The 16,173-nt window shown below is 39.8% G+C and overlaps 1 protein-coding gene across 1 annotated transcript in view; it reads right to left on the bottom strand.

Annotated features, from left to right (window-relative positions):
• The window catches only part of NIT1 (nitrilase 1), a 40,563-nt gene that overhangs the window by 20,711 nt on the left and 3,679 nt on the right, over nt 1-16,173 (bottom strand). The window contains exons 2-4 of the mRNA XM_069218279.1: nt 9,589-9,693; nt 3,758-4,009; nt 1,729-1,832 (exon numbers count right to left, since the gene is read on the bottom strand). Of these exons, the coding sequence (XP_069074380.1) occupies nt 1,729-1,832; nt 3,758-4,009; nt 9,589-9,693 (461 nt within the window). The remainder of the gene's footprint in view (nt 1-1,728; nt 1,833-3,757; nt 4,010-9,588; nt 9,694-16,173) is intronic.

The raw sequence follows: 16,173 nt of genomic DNA, 5'->3' as shown, positions 1-16,173 counted from the left end.
ACAATTCCACTGGAATAAACATGGACACTTTTCCCTTCACAATTGTTTTCAAAAGGGGTGGGTGGTATAACACTAGGTTGGTCCCAAGTTTTACAAACTGCTTTCGAAGCTTGTGTATGTCCATTCACCTGCCAGCTGAAACGGGGGACACAGCAGTGTCTTCCCCAAATATGCATCTTTCGGCTGTTTTGTGGCCAACCTCAACACTGTGTCTCGCTGGGACTCATCACCAACCAAGGTTCAGCGCTGGAGTTTCATGGTCACCCTCCAAGTGTTGATCACCCCTTACTAGAACTCTCAGCGCTAGCTTGATTATGAGATCCTCGACTGCACTGGTAATGTTCACGGGGTCGCAAACGAAGGACTGAATAGCATCATTAAAAATGCCATGTCAGTTGGATTCAAACCAACCCACTAACTAGACATTGGTTGCTCTACTCGATTCTCCAGACCCTTCTGGTTAGTGCATCTTTCTCTCCCATGCGTGCAAGTACAAGCAATGCCTGTGGTCCTCAAAGCCATGGTTTGCATATGGGTTTCCATCACTGTAACAATCTGTTTATTTTCTTCTGGATGCTTCCAGTGACTTCACGGATGTGCACCGCATGAGCCATAATTATTGTTACTTCCCATGCTCAACACAATGATACCCTTGCAATTTTCCATACTCCGGGCAGCTGTAGCCATGGGTATTTCTCATATCCAGGACAGTCGACACTACAGTTATTTACCACACTCAAGACAGCTATAGACACTTTTTGTCTCATATTCTGGACACTTATGTCCAATTTTACATCTTAATGTGTCTCAAACTGTTGTGTACTGTTATGTATAATTAAACTAGTTCTACAAGCTTTTGCTGTACACATCCATACAAAAAATGTACTGTACCAATGCATATTTTTATTTAGATCTTCATTGTATCAGAGTGGTGCAACTGTACACATGCTAGAGGAAGAGGGCATACAAATAATAGTGGTAATAGAATAATTGGTGAGCACTCTTTCGACCCTGTCTCAACTCAGTTTTACCAAGCAGTTTTAAACTCTTGAAAAAAAGCAAGATGGCGATTTTTAAGCATACACACTGCGCGTTAGGTATCTATACACAATGCAGATACGTTCCCTGGCAGGCAAGCTAAAAATCTGAAGCAAATATATAACTACACACATGAGCACAAACTCACATGACAGGTACAGGGGTTGGGGTATACTGCCCCCAGTTCCATTGCTAAAATTGGAAAGTGCTTTAGAAGGTACTAAAAGGAGAGTACCTCAAATGATAGGCAGCATGCTGAGCTGTGGTAGAAGGGACCTGGCCAAAGCACAGTAGTTTCTATAGCCCACCAAGTAAAAGCCAAATTGAATTTCTGCATTACTCTATAGGAGTGGTTTACTCTTCCACGGTTCTCTGTCTATTACGCGTTGGGCAGCTGTGGTGAAAAAACACAGTTACTTTGACCCCAAAGTAATATTTCATATTATGCATTTGAGAGAATAAGAAAGAGCACACATACACCTAAAGAAGATATTTTCTTATTGCTCATGACAAACCTTTACCCCAGGAATGGTGACAGTTACCTGTGAATGACAGTGTTTGACTTCAGCAACTCTCAGAAGGACAAAAGACTGAACATTTTCAAAGACCAGATTCAAGCCTTAGGTGCCATTATAATTTGAAGCTGATACTGCATGACGCAAGAGTTGTAGTTTTGTGTAGACGACTGACCTTTGTTGTCCATAATGACGTGAGAGTTGTGTATTCTTTTATCCTTTTCCCAGTCACTCCCTTTCTCATGAAAACCTCCTAAAGATAACCACATTCCAGACTCCCTGAAAAACATCCAGAGACATGACTTAGCATACAAGGCCATGCTGCAGAATCTGCACAGACTGCTAAACAACTCACAACATGTTTTTTTATTACTGACTAAACATGGCCAGTGTGCAGAAAAACCCAAGTGATCTGAAGGGTCTGTTCAGACTATTCTGCAGATCAAAATTATTTGAACATTGTAGCACAGTGGATTAGGACTAGTAAATCGATGTACATGCAAGGTAGGAGAAGATCTTTAAAAAACATAAACACTCCCAGCTGGCAGAAAAATCCAGTCTTTATTGCAAACTTTAACAGACATCATTCCTGCAATGTCCATTCAGATGGTCCTTGAATCTATACTGAGTAAATGCCAAGGTCCAGACTCCTCCTTGCTTCTGTATGGTGGATTTCACACCAAAGAAGGAAACAGTTTTGCAAAGTTTGACTCAGGCGGTTCTCTATGCCAGGCTCTATGATGGTTGAAGTAGTTTACCCATTCACATCCCTATGACCAGGCAACTGAAGGGCAATTAATTGTGTAATGTTTAATAGCCTTCAGAAAGTAAATTAATTAAGTATAAAGAAAGCCAAGGGCATCTTCATTATACAGAAATCTATGATGACACCTGGATGAAAGAATAATGTAGTGCTTACTGATGTCCAAGTAGCGTATTAGCTTCCAACATGATTTCTGCTTCTTCTTGTTAGAATGAAGCCCTAGTTACATGAAATTATTCCTGCATGGTCCTATCATGAAGACTAATCACAGATGCCACAGGCATGCTTTATAAGCAATAAAGTTTAGATTTGGTCACTAACGGTAACCCTGCCTATGGTATTTGAAAGGTAATGTAATACGTGCATTTCTTTCTTTTGTGACTTGTTAACCTCATTAAGGGATAGAGATGCTCAGTTTTAATCTTGGAAGTAAAAAAAAAAAACACATATTCTTGCCTTTAATCTTTTTTCTTCAACTAGAAACACAGTATTTGGCTGAAGGGGCAGTCTAAATACTTTTAGACCACTGTCCTTCACCAACAATAATGTCATATCATAAGTTAGAGGGGTCAATCAATGCTTTTATCTGTTCATGAAGGCACTGGACTCCAGCAATTAATATTACCTCCAAAGGCAGTTTGTCCCAATTGAACTCATATGATTTATAATCCTGTGTCTCAAAGCCTAATTGTGAGTTGAACACTTGCCACTAGTACAATGTTCAACCTAATTGTGATGCTACCACACTCCACTGATCTGTGACTACATCAATGTTACTACTACAGGGAATACTGCCACATCATGTAGGCAAGTAAAATACATTTCATTAGATTGTGAGGTACTTCGATTTAATTAGGTAATACAGGTTACATTTGATTTCATTTAAATTATGAAAGGGTTAATGTACAAATTTAATTTCAATTATTTAAGAGGTGGGTTAAATAACTATATCTAACTTAATGTGCATTAAGGGCACCATCCAGTTTTTGTTATGATTAATAATTGCATTAATTTTGACTAAGGGGCCTAGATTACAATTCCAGTTAAGATTTGGCTATCCAAATATTGTAAATATAAAAGAAATACATCCAATTAATTTTACTTTTTTCATTGTAGTTGTGAAGCAGGATTAATGGGAATGGTGTAGCTGTAAAAAAAACAATTTAGTTGCTAACAGGCTATTGACATTGATGCAGTGGTCCCCTGGGGTATTTATCAATTAAATAATAACATACAACCCACAGAGAACAGAGCCAGCGCTGCTAACATATGTACCATAAATCGCTTGCACTCTAGATTGTGGCAATCATGCTGTTATTGCTGTCAGAAAAAAAAAAAAAAGAAAAATCATAAACCACTGTTGCTAATTTTTTCATGTTTCACAATAATGAAATCATTACATTCTCTGCAAATGCACAAAGATTGTCAGCCTGAGTTGTACCTGGCTAGGTTAGAGTATCTCTGCATGAGATTGCCTTGTAAGGTTTCAGCCAGGTTGAGGGTCTCTTCAGTGCTTTTTCCAATGTAATCAAAGTTCTCTGGCAGAAAAACCATGCTGGCGCCTCTATGTGCTGCTTCACGGATCAGTTGTGAGCAGGTGGCAAAATTCTGTTCCTTGTCAGAGGTGGAAGTCATCTGACACACAGCTATAAGAGGTTTGACTGGACTGGCTGTGCTGGACATGCTTCTGATCCTATTCATTGAAAAATATTCAGGGATTAAGAAACCGTATAAATAATAATATTGTTTATGTCTGCAAACTCTACTACAAGCACAGCGTAATATATTCATCTGATAAGATCCTGAGGATTCATACTCTAGTATCATGGCACTTCCACTGCTCGGTGTCTTCACTGTGGCCTAAACCTAAACTTTACCAGAGATGTGGTTCAGTGTTTAAAGGAGCCATCTGTAGTACAAACAAATCTGTTAGATGTATCCTGTCCTGCATCTTTATTATCATCAACACTAGGCCTTCTACTTTGATTGATGTCTGCTTTAGGACTTATTGTGAAATAATTCACCTGATGGCTCCCTCAAAGGATTATTTTTGCTGGAAAGAATTGTGAATTCAAATCCTGGGCCAGCCTCAACATATAATTTCAACAGTTTACTTCACTGTTCATTACTAAATTGACTTACAATTGGAAAACTTAGACAGGGGTTACAGATGGGCTGAAAACTTCGGACCGCTGTCTGTGGAAGGATCTTAATTACAATAAGGGCATATTTTATCACACTTTGTAATTACCTTTTGTGTTTAAGCCCACAGCCCCATTAAAGTAGGGTAGGTCTAAAAAGTTACATCGGCATGCATATTTTTGGTACATTTATCAAGAAATCTGTATGACCACAGATTGGGGTAAAAGCTTGTAAAAATGCTATTTATTACACCAGATGAATTGCGGATCCCAAGGTGTGGTAGTAAGTTATAAATTTAAAGCACATGGTTGTCATGCTATAGAATACATACATGTTGTTATAAATAATCTTAAAAGTTTATTATACATACTTTTCGCTATGGGCGTTCTTAAAGGTTCATTTCAACCCCCTCTACCCCATTTAAAGCAAAAAACAAGCTTTCCATGGCACATGTTACATAAAAGAATTAAATACTAAATACAAGCTGTATTGCTTCTGCCCTTGACACAACTGCATATTTCTTTAAAAAAATGTTAAAAAGCAGTGTCTAATTGATAAGAAATATAAACAGCCCATTATACATTTACTAGAGAAAAGTGCATGCCTGGCCTGCAATTACAGTTCCTTTTGGCATCTCTGATATATACATTTCTCCCTGCCAGTTCAAAAGCCAGATTCTGTCCTGCATGAAGTTTTAAAATTGCCAGCTGTACAGTGGGATTCAGTATACTGGATAGACAGAGAAATAAACTGGCATTTTTCCAGGAGTCTCTCAGGAGGAAAGTGAAGGGCTAATCGCTCAAATGGTACAAATCTCTCCTCCTTGGCTCCAAAACACCACTTTCAATTAATTCCCTTTACAATAGTGAAAAAAGAGTCATCACATTTGAAATCCTGTACATTACAGTATTGCTGCAATTCTCTGACTCATCCCGCCCATACTCTCTCACTGTTACAAATTCCCTTGACACACAGCTTGCAACTCCACTGCTGGTTTATGCCAAAAGCAAAGACTTTGAATAGATGCAATATAGTTCAGTGAATTCAGCTTGGTCTCCATTCTTATAGCTTGAATTATAGTATTAGGTGGGGAGAGGGAACACCAACAGGCTTTTCAAACATTTATCCTCTATATATCCCCAATCATAACCTGAATCGAGGCCTAACAGCTCTGCCCTTTATAAAGGAGTGGAAGCACCATAGCTTTGTAGGCCCACAGGATGGGTTCACTTGAAGGGCCAACAAAGCCTCTTTTGAATTTCTGAAGCCTGCCCATTTTTTAAATTGCTGATGTTTTTAAATTATCTAGGTACAACTTCCATTGTAACGTTTCATTAAAGGTCATAACCAGATATTTATACTAAAGCACCTTCTTAACAAACGTTTCTCCAATTGGCCACTTTAATGATTTACTTTTTTTTTTTTTTTTTAACAAAAACACAAATGTATTAGTTTTTTTCCTATAGTAACGGCTAGTTTGTCGGACAAAGTTTATTACAAGCATTTAATTTTCTGAGAAAGTGAAGCCCTATTGTCTATCACTATCTTGGCCGAATTTCCATGCTATAGCTCTTGTAGTATAGCGAACTAGGTACTTGGGATATTCATAATATATAGTTTTTACCAAAGAGTGGCCCAGTCAACTAAATCAAAAGCCGCACAGAAATCATCAAAACAAGCCCTCTGTGATTTCTATGGATTTTTTAGCCATCCCCCAGAGAGCGAAACAGTGGTCTATAGATGAGTGACCTTCTCTAAACCTTCCTTGTAAAATTGGTATTACATCATACTCCTCAATCCAAGCTTTCAGGTACACCAGGATAGTTTCCGCATTCATTTTAACCCGACATCTAACAGGTTAATGAGGGGATAGTTGTAAGGTTCTGCAGGATCATCTTGTTTCAACATTGGTCTTATTATTACCTCTTTCTAACTATCCGGGAAAATCCCTGCACTCCTAAATGTCATAAAAGCTGTAGCAAAAAAAGTATGCCCATTGGTTAATGTTGTTTTTTATTGTTATTGCCTGTGAGTTATCTGGCCCTGCTGTTCTTGACAGATTGAGTTTTACAATTATCCCTTTTATAGACTTTATGTATAAGTAAGAAAAATGTATTCACCCAAGATAAATTCTTCCCTACTAGGCTTTGTTTTTCACTCGTATAAATCTTCAAGAGATAGTTAATCAAATATTCTTCTGGTTATATCGAAACTGGGATTTTTTTTTAATTCCTGGGTCTCCCTTTCCACCAATTTCCAGAACTTCTTCATGTCATTTGTTCCCAATACCACCAACATTTCAAACATTTCATCCCAAATAGATTTGTATGGAAGTCTTTTATTTTTCTTAAGATTGAAGCAGCATAATCCGCTTTAGGTTTTCTATCTATTTTGTTACAACTACTAAGACAATTGTGTGCCTTTTTTGCTTTATCCTTCTCATTTTTATTTTTAGATCGTGACATTGGATGTCAAACCACAGGGTATTCCTTGGACTTTTAACAAACCCTTGAGCCCTCTTTGGTGTATTGCTCTTTTGTTTACTATGAAACATTCAATTACTTTTTGAATAGTCTGTGAGTACTATTTTAACGTCTCCAATTTGCTTTGCATATTCCTATCTAGTTCTATAGAACACTGTATTATTGCCTATGCAGCAAGATGAACATCATCAATTTCTGTTACCATTCTTTTTTGCATAATTAATGTTTAACTGCATTGTTTGATCCCATACACGCATTGCCAGGTTTAATCCATCAGTTAGGGTGCCAATTATCACTGTCTTCTAACTTTTGCACCTTCAAGTTTTTTACATAACTCAAACTCCCAATACTGAATGAATTTGTAATCAATTTGGGCTTTCTGCTTACCCAGGAGGAATGCTTGTTTTGCTGGATAATCTAATACCATACACCCATTAAGACATATAAACCGTATTTCTGCTAGAGTTTTTTTGCATTTTTTTTTTGTGTGATTTTCAGATTAGCTCAACATGGGAATATCGCAAGTGGTATGTTATATTCAGAGAGAATTTCTCCAGGGTTTGAGATTTTCTGGTATGTGAATGCTACTGAATACTTCTCCCTCGCAATTGCAATGGGCTACTGCATAATAGCCCACTAGAACAAAGAAGTGAAACAATGAATTATTCATGTGGAACTTTTGAATCACTGTAGATGGTGCCAGGATTAGAGTTTGTATCCGTCAACGGCTTACCACACAGGCAGCCTTTCACCTGTAGGTGATAATGTCTAAGCCATACCTAAATCTGTCCTCATCCTGTTCTAAGATAAAATGTTGAATGAGTAACTTGGCAAGACATTATTCATGCTTGTACAGAAATTAAGAAACAAAAACCTAAATTCCAAGCATAACCCTGGCAGTTATCTATTACAGTGGTCTTCAACCTTTTGACTTCTGTGGACCCCTACTTTATCAATGCTGGAACCAGGTGACCCCCACTGAATCATTATTGGAATCCAGAGACCCCCCCCCATGAGTCATTACTGAAACCTGGGGACCTAATCTGTTAATATTTTTTCATTTTCTAAGCAGTCACAGACCCCCTGAGAAGGTTTCACGGGCCCCCAGGGGTCTCCGAACCACAGGTTGGGAACCACTAATCTATTAAACTGAATAGAAGCAAAAACTGAATATAAGCAAAAACCTCAGTGTAATCCCACATTCTGTTCATGCTCTCTCACTTGGCCGATTCGCAACCCTGAAAAACTGATCCTTTCATGTCAAAAGGTGATATTATTTTGAAACATATTTCACAATCAACATTCTTTTAATAAAGTGTTTAATTTTTTAGAAGAAACCTGAAGAACAATATGCTTTTCTACGCATTCCGTTGCAACGCATGCCTTCATCATGCAAGTGTTACAACGTGAATGCCTTAACCACGCATAACCTTAACCACCCATAACCTTAACAACGAATATGCCTTTACCATGCAAGCCTTTACAATGCTTTTCGTTGTAAAAGCATGTATGCATATGCGTGGTTAAGGTTTTCCCTGCCCTAAGCCCTTAGACCGGACCTCTGTGGCCCCCCGCCGACAGCCCTTTTAAAAAAAATACCCGACCCCCTGCCATGAAGTCTAAAACTGTCCCCCATGCCCCAAGCCCTAAGCCCTAAATCAGAACCCCTGTCCCACTGAGCCCTAAAATCTGACCCAGCGTGACACTCCGACCCTCAACCCTTTTTAAAAAAAAATACCCGACCCCTGAAGCCTAAAACTGCCCCCTTTGCACTAAGCCCTAAAGCCAAACCCACATGAGCCTTAAAACCTGACCCCAGCGCGACACCAGACTCCAAACCCTTTTAAGAAAATTCCCAAACCCTGCCCTGAACCAGTACACCATCCCCCAGCCCCAAGGAATAAAAACCCAACCTACCCCCCCACACTGAACCCTAAAAGCAGACCCCACCGTGACCACCCCTGAACCCCAACACTTACCCCCAGCCCTAAAACCGTCCCCCCTTCCCCTTACCTCACTCTCCACACGATGAGCCAGCTCTCCTGAGGTGCGGTGCAGGTCGTAAAGAGGAAACCGAGAGACCCTTCTGTTTCCTCTTTACGACCTGCGATGCTGATAGCCTTTACCGAGCCTTTACCACGCATATGCTCTTAGCACCAGTACCACACATATGCCCTTATTATGCATACCTTACAACTTAATTTGTTGTAAAGGCATACGTGGTAAAGGCATACGCATTGTAAAAAATGAGTTGTTAGGGCTGTGCTTGGTAAAAGTGCATGCGTTGTAATGTATGCGTGGTTAAGGGTATGCGTGGTTACAGTTGCGTTGTAACGGCAGATTCACCTCTTCAACAGCCTTAGATGACCTTTATTCTGAGCGCAATATAAATATTTAACATAACATTTTACAAACGTTTTTGGACAACATGTACGTCCGCAATTAGAGCAAAGTGGCAATAAAACAAGGATATTCTTACATCAACAACAAAATGTATCATATCATTGCGGAACATTAACTAGTGTCTCTAAAAAAAAGTAACTTAATATTTGGTCCTCAACTTCCAGGGTTTTACATTGCTGGTTTCTTCCCCTTTTATTTACTAAAAAAAATACCAAGAGCACACAAAGCATATGTATAATGGTACCTGTTGGGAGGTATGTCAAAGACAACCTTTGCCAATGGTTCCCGTATTCCTAGATGAAGGATCTTGCGCAAAATCTGTGCCGGTTTCTCTATAAGCAGCCAGGTCCTAAAAAATAAAGCAGTATTTACATTAATTTCTGTCAGACTGCTACAATGTCAAATTTCCAAAACTATTTACAGACAAATAAGTAACTCTCTTAGCTAATCACAAGCACTAATGATGAGTTCGTTCTCAAAAGGAGAAACGTACCAGAAGGGAAGAAACTACTCCTGAGAATATGTATTTAAAAAAAATAAGTTTCCAATAATTCTATCAGTTGTTATGAATCAATGCACTAATGATTTCCAGTGCATGGCTGATTCCATTATGTCGCCCTCTGGGGGCATTGTTTGACTTTAAAAAGTACTGGGGTTGAACCAGTGATACTTTCAACCTTGGATTAATAATCTTTGCATCACAATGATGGGAGGAGGATGACGGGGGAGTGGTGCAACAATTCAGGGAAAATGCCTGAAGCCCAGTAAATCAGATTTACATTCCGAGTATTAGAAACAGAGAAAGAGCTTTAACATATATGCCTGAAGAAATGTACTAGACATCAGAGACCTGCTCCTCTGTCACTTACAGAATGTAGTTACCATATTACCATCCACCTCTGAAGTTATGGACTTAACTGATCACAACAAAATCTTCCCCGTAGCCGTAACTTGACAAAAGATGATTTCCCAAAGGTTAGTGAATTACAAAAGTTAGTGACGGCTGAAGCATCTGCTACCCATTGCCTTAAAGTGTGTGGAATTATTTCCTAAATTTTTAAAAATAAAATATGCAAAATACACTCTTAGATTAGTAATAACTGATTTTGTTCTTGTCAATCTAGGCAGAACCTTAGCCACATAAAACCATTTTCATGGACTTCAAACCCATAAATGAAATGGCGCTCATAGCTATGAAGGGTGGCAGCAGGCCATCAGGATCTCCTTCAGACATATATTGTATTATAATTACATTTATATACTGCTTGCTACTCCTGACCAGGCAATGTAGTTATTTACAGTGACCAAAACACTTCTCTGGAACCCAAGGTCAGCGGTAAATCCAGTGGTTATTGTTTTTTGTTGGACATTGGGACTAGTTATTTGCTTTCAGAAACCAGTGCATTTATTTCTGTTTGTGGTAGATTACATATACCAGGATTTAGGTGAGATCGTTTGTGGGTGCCATGTGGGTTCATCCAAATGGTTTTTGAGATGAATAGATAAACTGGCAGAGACTAGATATTGTTAGGTTTCGAGGGTAGGGTTTTAAAGGAGAGTTTGTGATCTATGAAATGAGGTGTAAGCCAGTTGCAGAAATACAACAACAGAGATTAAGGCATGGAGTCATGTTTCTGAGAGAACGCTGTGCTCAGAAAGCAGTGACGTGCAGAGAATAGAAAGTAAAGAAAGAGTCACTTGGAGGCAAGGAAGGAGAGGAATCAATTATGATTAGTAATTCACAGTCCATTTTTCAAGCAGTGTTTTAAGAATATAGCAAAAGGGGGATTTCTGAGAAACCATGCAATCCGACTTTGTAAGGCTGTAAAAAAAAAAAAACATTAAGTTGTGCTTATTGTTTTTTTGGGGAAAAGGCCTCATATAATGTTCTTCCCTGGCTATTCTAATATAATTGTACTAAAGAGTTATTTTAATCATTGAAAAAAAGGTTATTTGCCAACGGCAGAGAGCAATGCGCAATCACACACTCAGAATCATACGCCATGTTACTTAATCCTATTCTGGGCTTTCTCTACAGCAGAGGAACCACAGAAACACAGGTACCTACTGCTTAAATCCCAAGAGTATGTTGTATGTGTGTGGAGTATATGGTACGCGCTTTGTGAGAATGAGTGACCCAGAGTAAGGAAGGTCTCTTGGTCCCATTTGGAAGTCCTTGAACTGTTCCAGTGTACGAGATGGGGGCACGCTGTTTTCCAAGACACTGGCAGTGTATTTCTGACAGTTCCTGAGTTAGAGGGAGAGGGACTGATACACTGAAGTGAAGACAGACGAGACAAGAATGAGTACGATCTCGCTTATTTACAGATGTACATGGGAGACATTCCAGGTGATGTTAAAAAAAACAATCTTTCTGAGATTTTTCTCACAGGTTTTTCAAATATTTTATTCTACAGATAAAACATTGTGAAAGAAAAGTTGGAATTTCGTATGCTGGTGAAAAAAAACACTGAACAATTATATGCTAATAGGCCATCACCAATATGCTGCTCAAATCACTTGAGACTCTAATTCACAGCAGTTGCTAACTTACTCTAGTACTTATATCTTCAAAAGCCACATGCTGCCAACAGGATCTTGACGAAACCATTCGTACAGCAAACTGCAAAATTCTCTTGTGTATTCTTAGAGGGAGATTTAAAAGGCCCACCAGGAGTGCTAGGTCAAAAAGTGTGTCATCGGTGCATCTGAAAGGTTCAGTAGCAGTAAATGTCCATACTTTACAATATTTATTTTACTAAGCGCTCCAGGTTTTGGCATAAGATGATAAAACAATGTGTTCCAGGATAACACAAAGTGGTCATTTGGGAACAATGTTTTATCCGGCGACACTGCCACTCAAACGTATGCTTTTTATCTGCACGGAAACATCACTACTAATGCCTGAAAAGATTACTCTGAGCTGACAGATTTGAAGATTACTCCGAGATTCTCCAAACCATGTGTCAAATAAATACATCTCACTTTGACATGTGGAAGATGAGGATTGCAATTCTTAGCTCAGTCGTTTTCTCAAAACATCTATGGGAGTTTGTACAAATAGTGTGAAACAATTATAAATATTACACACATAAAACGTGCACACTGTCTTGCAAATTGAATGCTTAGTGATAAAAATATTTACCACAAAATCAAAATACACCCAATGAAAAAATGCTTATTAAAATGTGAAGCCGCCTTAACTATCTGAGAAAGCCAAATGGCACTTTAGCCTGATGTGAGATGAGCTCTCCTGTAAATCTGCAACACCCTCCCAAAATGTCACCTCGATAGACTTCAATGATATTGCGATGGAGAGTACCAATATGTGTCCCTCACTTGATAGCCAGCAGGTGAAGAGACACAGCACAGATCAGAGATTGATACCTAATAACTAGACTGATGTGTTAAATGTCTTTATTTGCAGCCTACCTCTGCGGAACAAAGGGCATTGCCCTTGACCCTGGTCTCCATTTAGTCCCACTGCTCGCATCTAGTAGATCACTTACTTTTCCACAGTACCTCTTGCTTTGCTCAGTCGCAGTACTGACGTTCCCTTACCTGTTCACCCTCAGGTAGGCTGGTGGAGGCACCCAATCAGTGAAAATCACCCCATGCACTGCAAAGTTTCAATAACCGCAGCAGCAGCCATCTCTTATCTCAGCTCAAAACATGATGGAGCTCTGCCAAGGATTCAGCATGTTTCAGTCCCTGGTCCGCCTTAACCCTCCTCCCCTACAGTGAGCTCCGGGGGACTATCTTACGACTTTGTGATCTCAATATGATACAACACAGACTGGCTGTAACAAAAACACTGGCAGACATATTCTAGATACAAGCTGGCAGTCAGCTACAACACAAATAATGACAGAAACAAAATATGGGCATGATACTCAGACTAGACAAACACTAGAAGACAGCCATCTTGGATACAAACTGCGACCACAAGCAAGGAATGATAAAAGCAGTATGAAAAGCTGTGGCACAAACACTTCCAAGCTACACTACAATCACTTATAGATGTAAAACTTGAGCGCAAACAGTGACAAACCTGCTTGGATACACACTCCAAGAGACTGCAAGCTAAGATGAAAATGTTGACATCAAGGTGTGGTGCAGTCAAACATCTGGACAGGCTCCGAACAAACACACAGCATGCCAGGATACAAACATGGTTAGTCCATTAATCTGCCACTGCTGAATCCCAGAGACTGCTCAAGTTCTGCACCCAGTCTAAAACTAATGCCTATGCAGCTAAATGTATGGATTCAATAGGGTTCTTGCAAAAGGAGCTGTTACGCAGCAATAAAAAAATGCAACTCTGAAATATCTTCTCACAAATCCCTCCTTAGACTCGGGATCCTAACTATTGCCAGGTCTCTCTCATCTGTATTTGTGCAAACTCTTGGAGAGACTTGTATGTACCATGCTGCAGCACTTTGTAGAAATATTGCTCTTGGCTGTTACTAGGTTGGCTTTCACCCAGGAAGGTGCACAGAGCAGGGTGTCTTCTGTACTAGATGATCTAAGATGTTCAGCCCACAGAGGTGGTGTTGGAATGCTGGCGTTACTACATCTGTCTGCCACCTTTGACACCACAGACTACTCAATGCAATCAGTACAATAATCTAGATCATCACTGCAAGAACTGAACTAAGATAGCTAGAGTCTTATATCTCAAACAGAAACCAATGTATTGCTCTTCCGACTTTCTTCTCCGAGTCAAGGGCAATCAATTGCGTTAGCCCGACAGATTGTACATCCTGATCCACTGGTGGATGTTAACTATTTTTCTTAAGTTGGATCCTTCAAACAAGGAAGTCCTTGTCTCCCAGAATTACCTTAACATTTGAGTTCTTTTGGATGGGCCTCTGAAATAGGTGCTACTCCATCCATAGCATAGAAATCCAAAATATAGAGATATTTAAAGATAGCCACATTATGGTCAAAGTGTCAACAAGCTATAATTTACAAATAAAAATCAGCTTAAAAGGTCATTCCCTAGCTACCTTCCTGTTATAACATGCCTGTAGTTAATGTTCTGATTGAAGTCAAAAGTGGGCAATGCAAATGCTGTTTACATCAAGTCCCTAGAAAACGTTGTCAGGTTACAACTCTTGCAGAACACAGGAGCAAGACACATTTCAGATTCATCCAGACACAATCACTTAGGCTCCATTATCAGACGACCCCACTGGTAACCTGTTAAAGAGTTTCAATAAATGTCCATGCTGATAACACAGACAAATATAGGTTGGCTACTCTGATTTTTTGGCAGCTAAACTGAAGCAATACCAGTCGCTGCAGACTAGTTTGGGCTCAATTGTTCCTAAATAGCTAACATGGAACTTTGGTGATCAACTTTTTCAACTGCTGCACCCACTATGTGGAACATCTAGCTGCTGCCCTTAAGAAGCAAAAGCTGTTAAGTTCCAAAGAACTTGAAAGGTTTACTATCCACCAGTGTAAGTTATGAAAAGCAGTTGTTGCCAGTCATTCTTACCAGTTCTTCTGTCCTCCTATTTCAAATGGATGCTGCTAGACCTGGCATTCTTGGTGTGGTTTTTCAACAACTTTTTGCCTTTGGACCTCCTATTTTTCCCTACTTCGTTTTTGCTGGCCTTAGGACTCTGTGAATTTTACCACAGCTAACCAGTGCTAAAGTGATTGTGCTGTCTGCTCAAAACACAGTAACATTGGCTTATACCCAATTGGCACATTTATGTACACATCCCTAGTAAAGTGCACTACATGTGTCCAGGGCCTGTAAAATAAAGTAAATGCTACTAGTGGGCCTGTAGCACTGATTGTGCCACCCATTGTGGTGCCCTTTAAACATGTCTCAGACCTGCCATTGCAGAGCCTATGTGTGCAGTTTAAACTGCCATTCGGACCTAGCAAAATGAACCTTCAGCCAGGCCCAAACCTTACTTTTGTATACATATGTCACTCTTAAGGTAGTCCCTGGACAGACCCAAGGACAGGGTGCAGTGTATTTAAAAGGTTGGTCATGTACATTTATGTTTTAGTTGGCCTGGTAGTGAAACACTTTTACATTTGTTTTTCACTACTGCAAGGCCTCTCTCTCCCGGAGGATAACATTGGAATTGCCTTATTATTATTTATAAGTGTAAGTTCCAAATGGGAAGAGTTAATTAATTCATGTTTGGTATCTCTGGAATCCTAATTTATAATCCTAACTTATGGTGGTTAGATTTTAAAGTACAAGTCTGAAACTGCCACTTTTAGAAAGTTAGCATTTTCTTGCCTTAGCCATTTGGAGCCTTCAGCCTGTCACACGACTGAGAGAGGTTGGCAGTTGAGCTCTGTGTATTACTCCTCGACAGTCACACACAATGGGACCTTAGTGGATGGGCCATCACTGGCAGGATGGGAGGGAGAAGCTGGGTCCAGCCTCAAACCTGAATAGGCTGCGTCCTGTCTCTACACAAAGGACTGCATACCCCCTTATAGTTAGTCTGGAGTCAGGGAAGGCAGGACATCTGTGCACTTCAAAGGCATGGCTCTAAAAGCTTCTTCCCCACTTCAAAGGCAAAACTATGTATAAAAGAAGGACCTCAGACACTACCATTTCAGTACATTTCTGGACCTGTGGATACTCTGTCAGAAAGAAGGAATGTTGTGCTGCTACAAGGACTGCAACTCTGCTTGACTGTTGCCCTGCTGTGCTGACTTGCTGCCCTCTTGTCTGGGTGAGAAGGACAGGACCTGCATCTCTTGAACCCAGAACAAGAGTGACATCAAGGGATAGTTGGCTAGCCTTCTGATCTGAACCCTCAGGCTTCCAACAACCTTGCATCTGCATCTG

The sequence above is a fragment of the Pleurodeles waltl genome, chromosome 12 (assembly GCF_031143425.1).
Source record: "Pleurodeles waltl isolate 20211129_DDA chromosome 12, aPleWal1.hap1.20221129, whole genome shotgun sequence".
In the NCBI taxonomy this organism is placed as follows: Eukaryota; Metazoa; Chordata; class Amphibia; order Caudata; family Salamandridae; genus Pleurodeles; species Pleurodeles waltl.
Note: the sequence above shows the minus strand (reverse complement) of the source record. Positions and strands in the feature narration are given on the sequence as shown.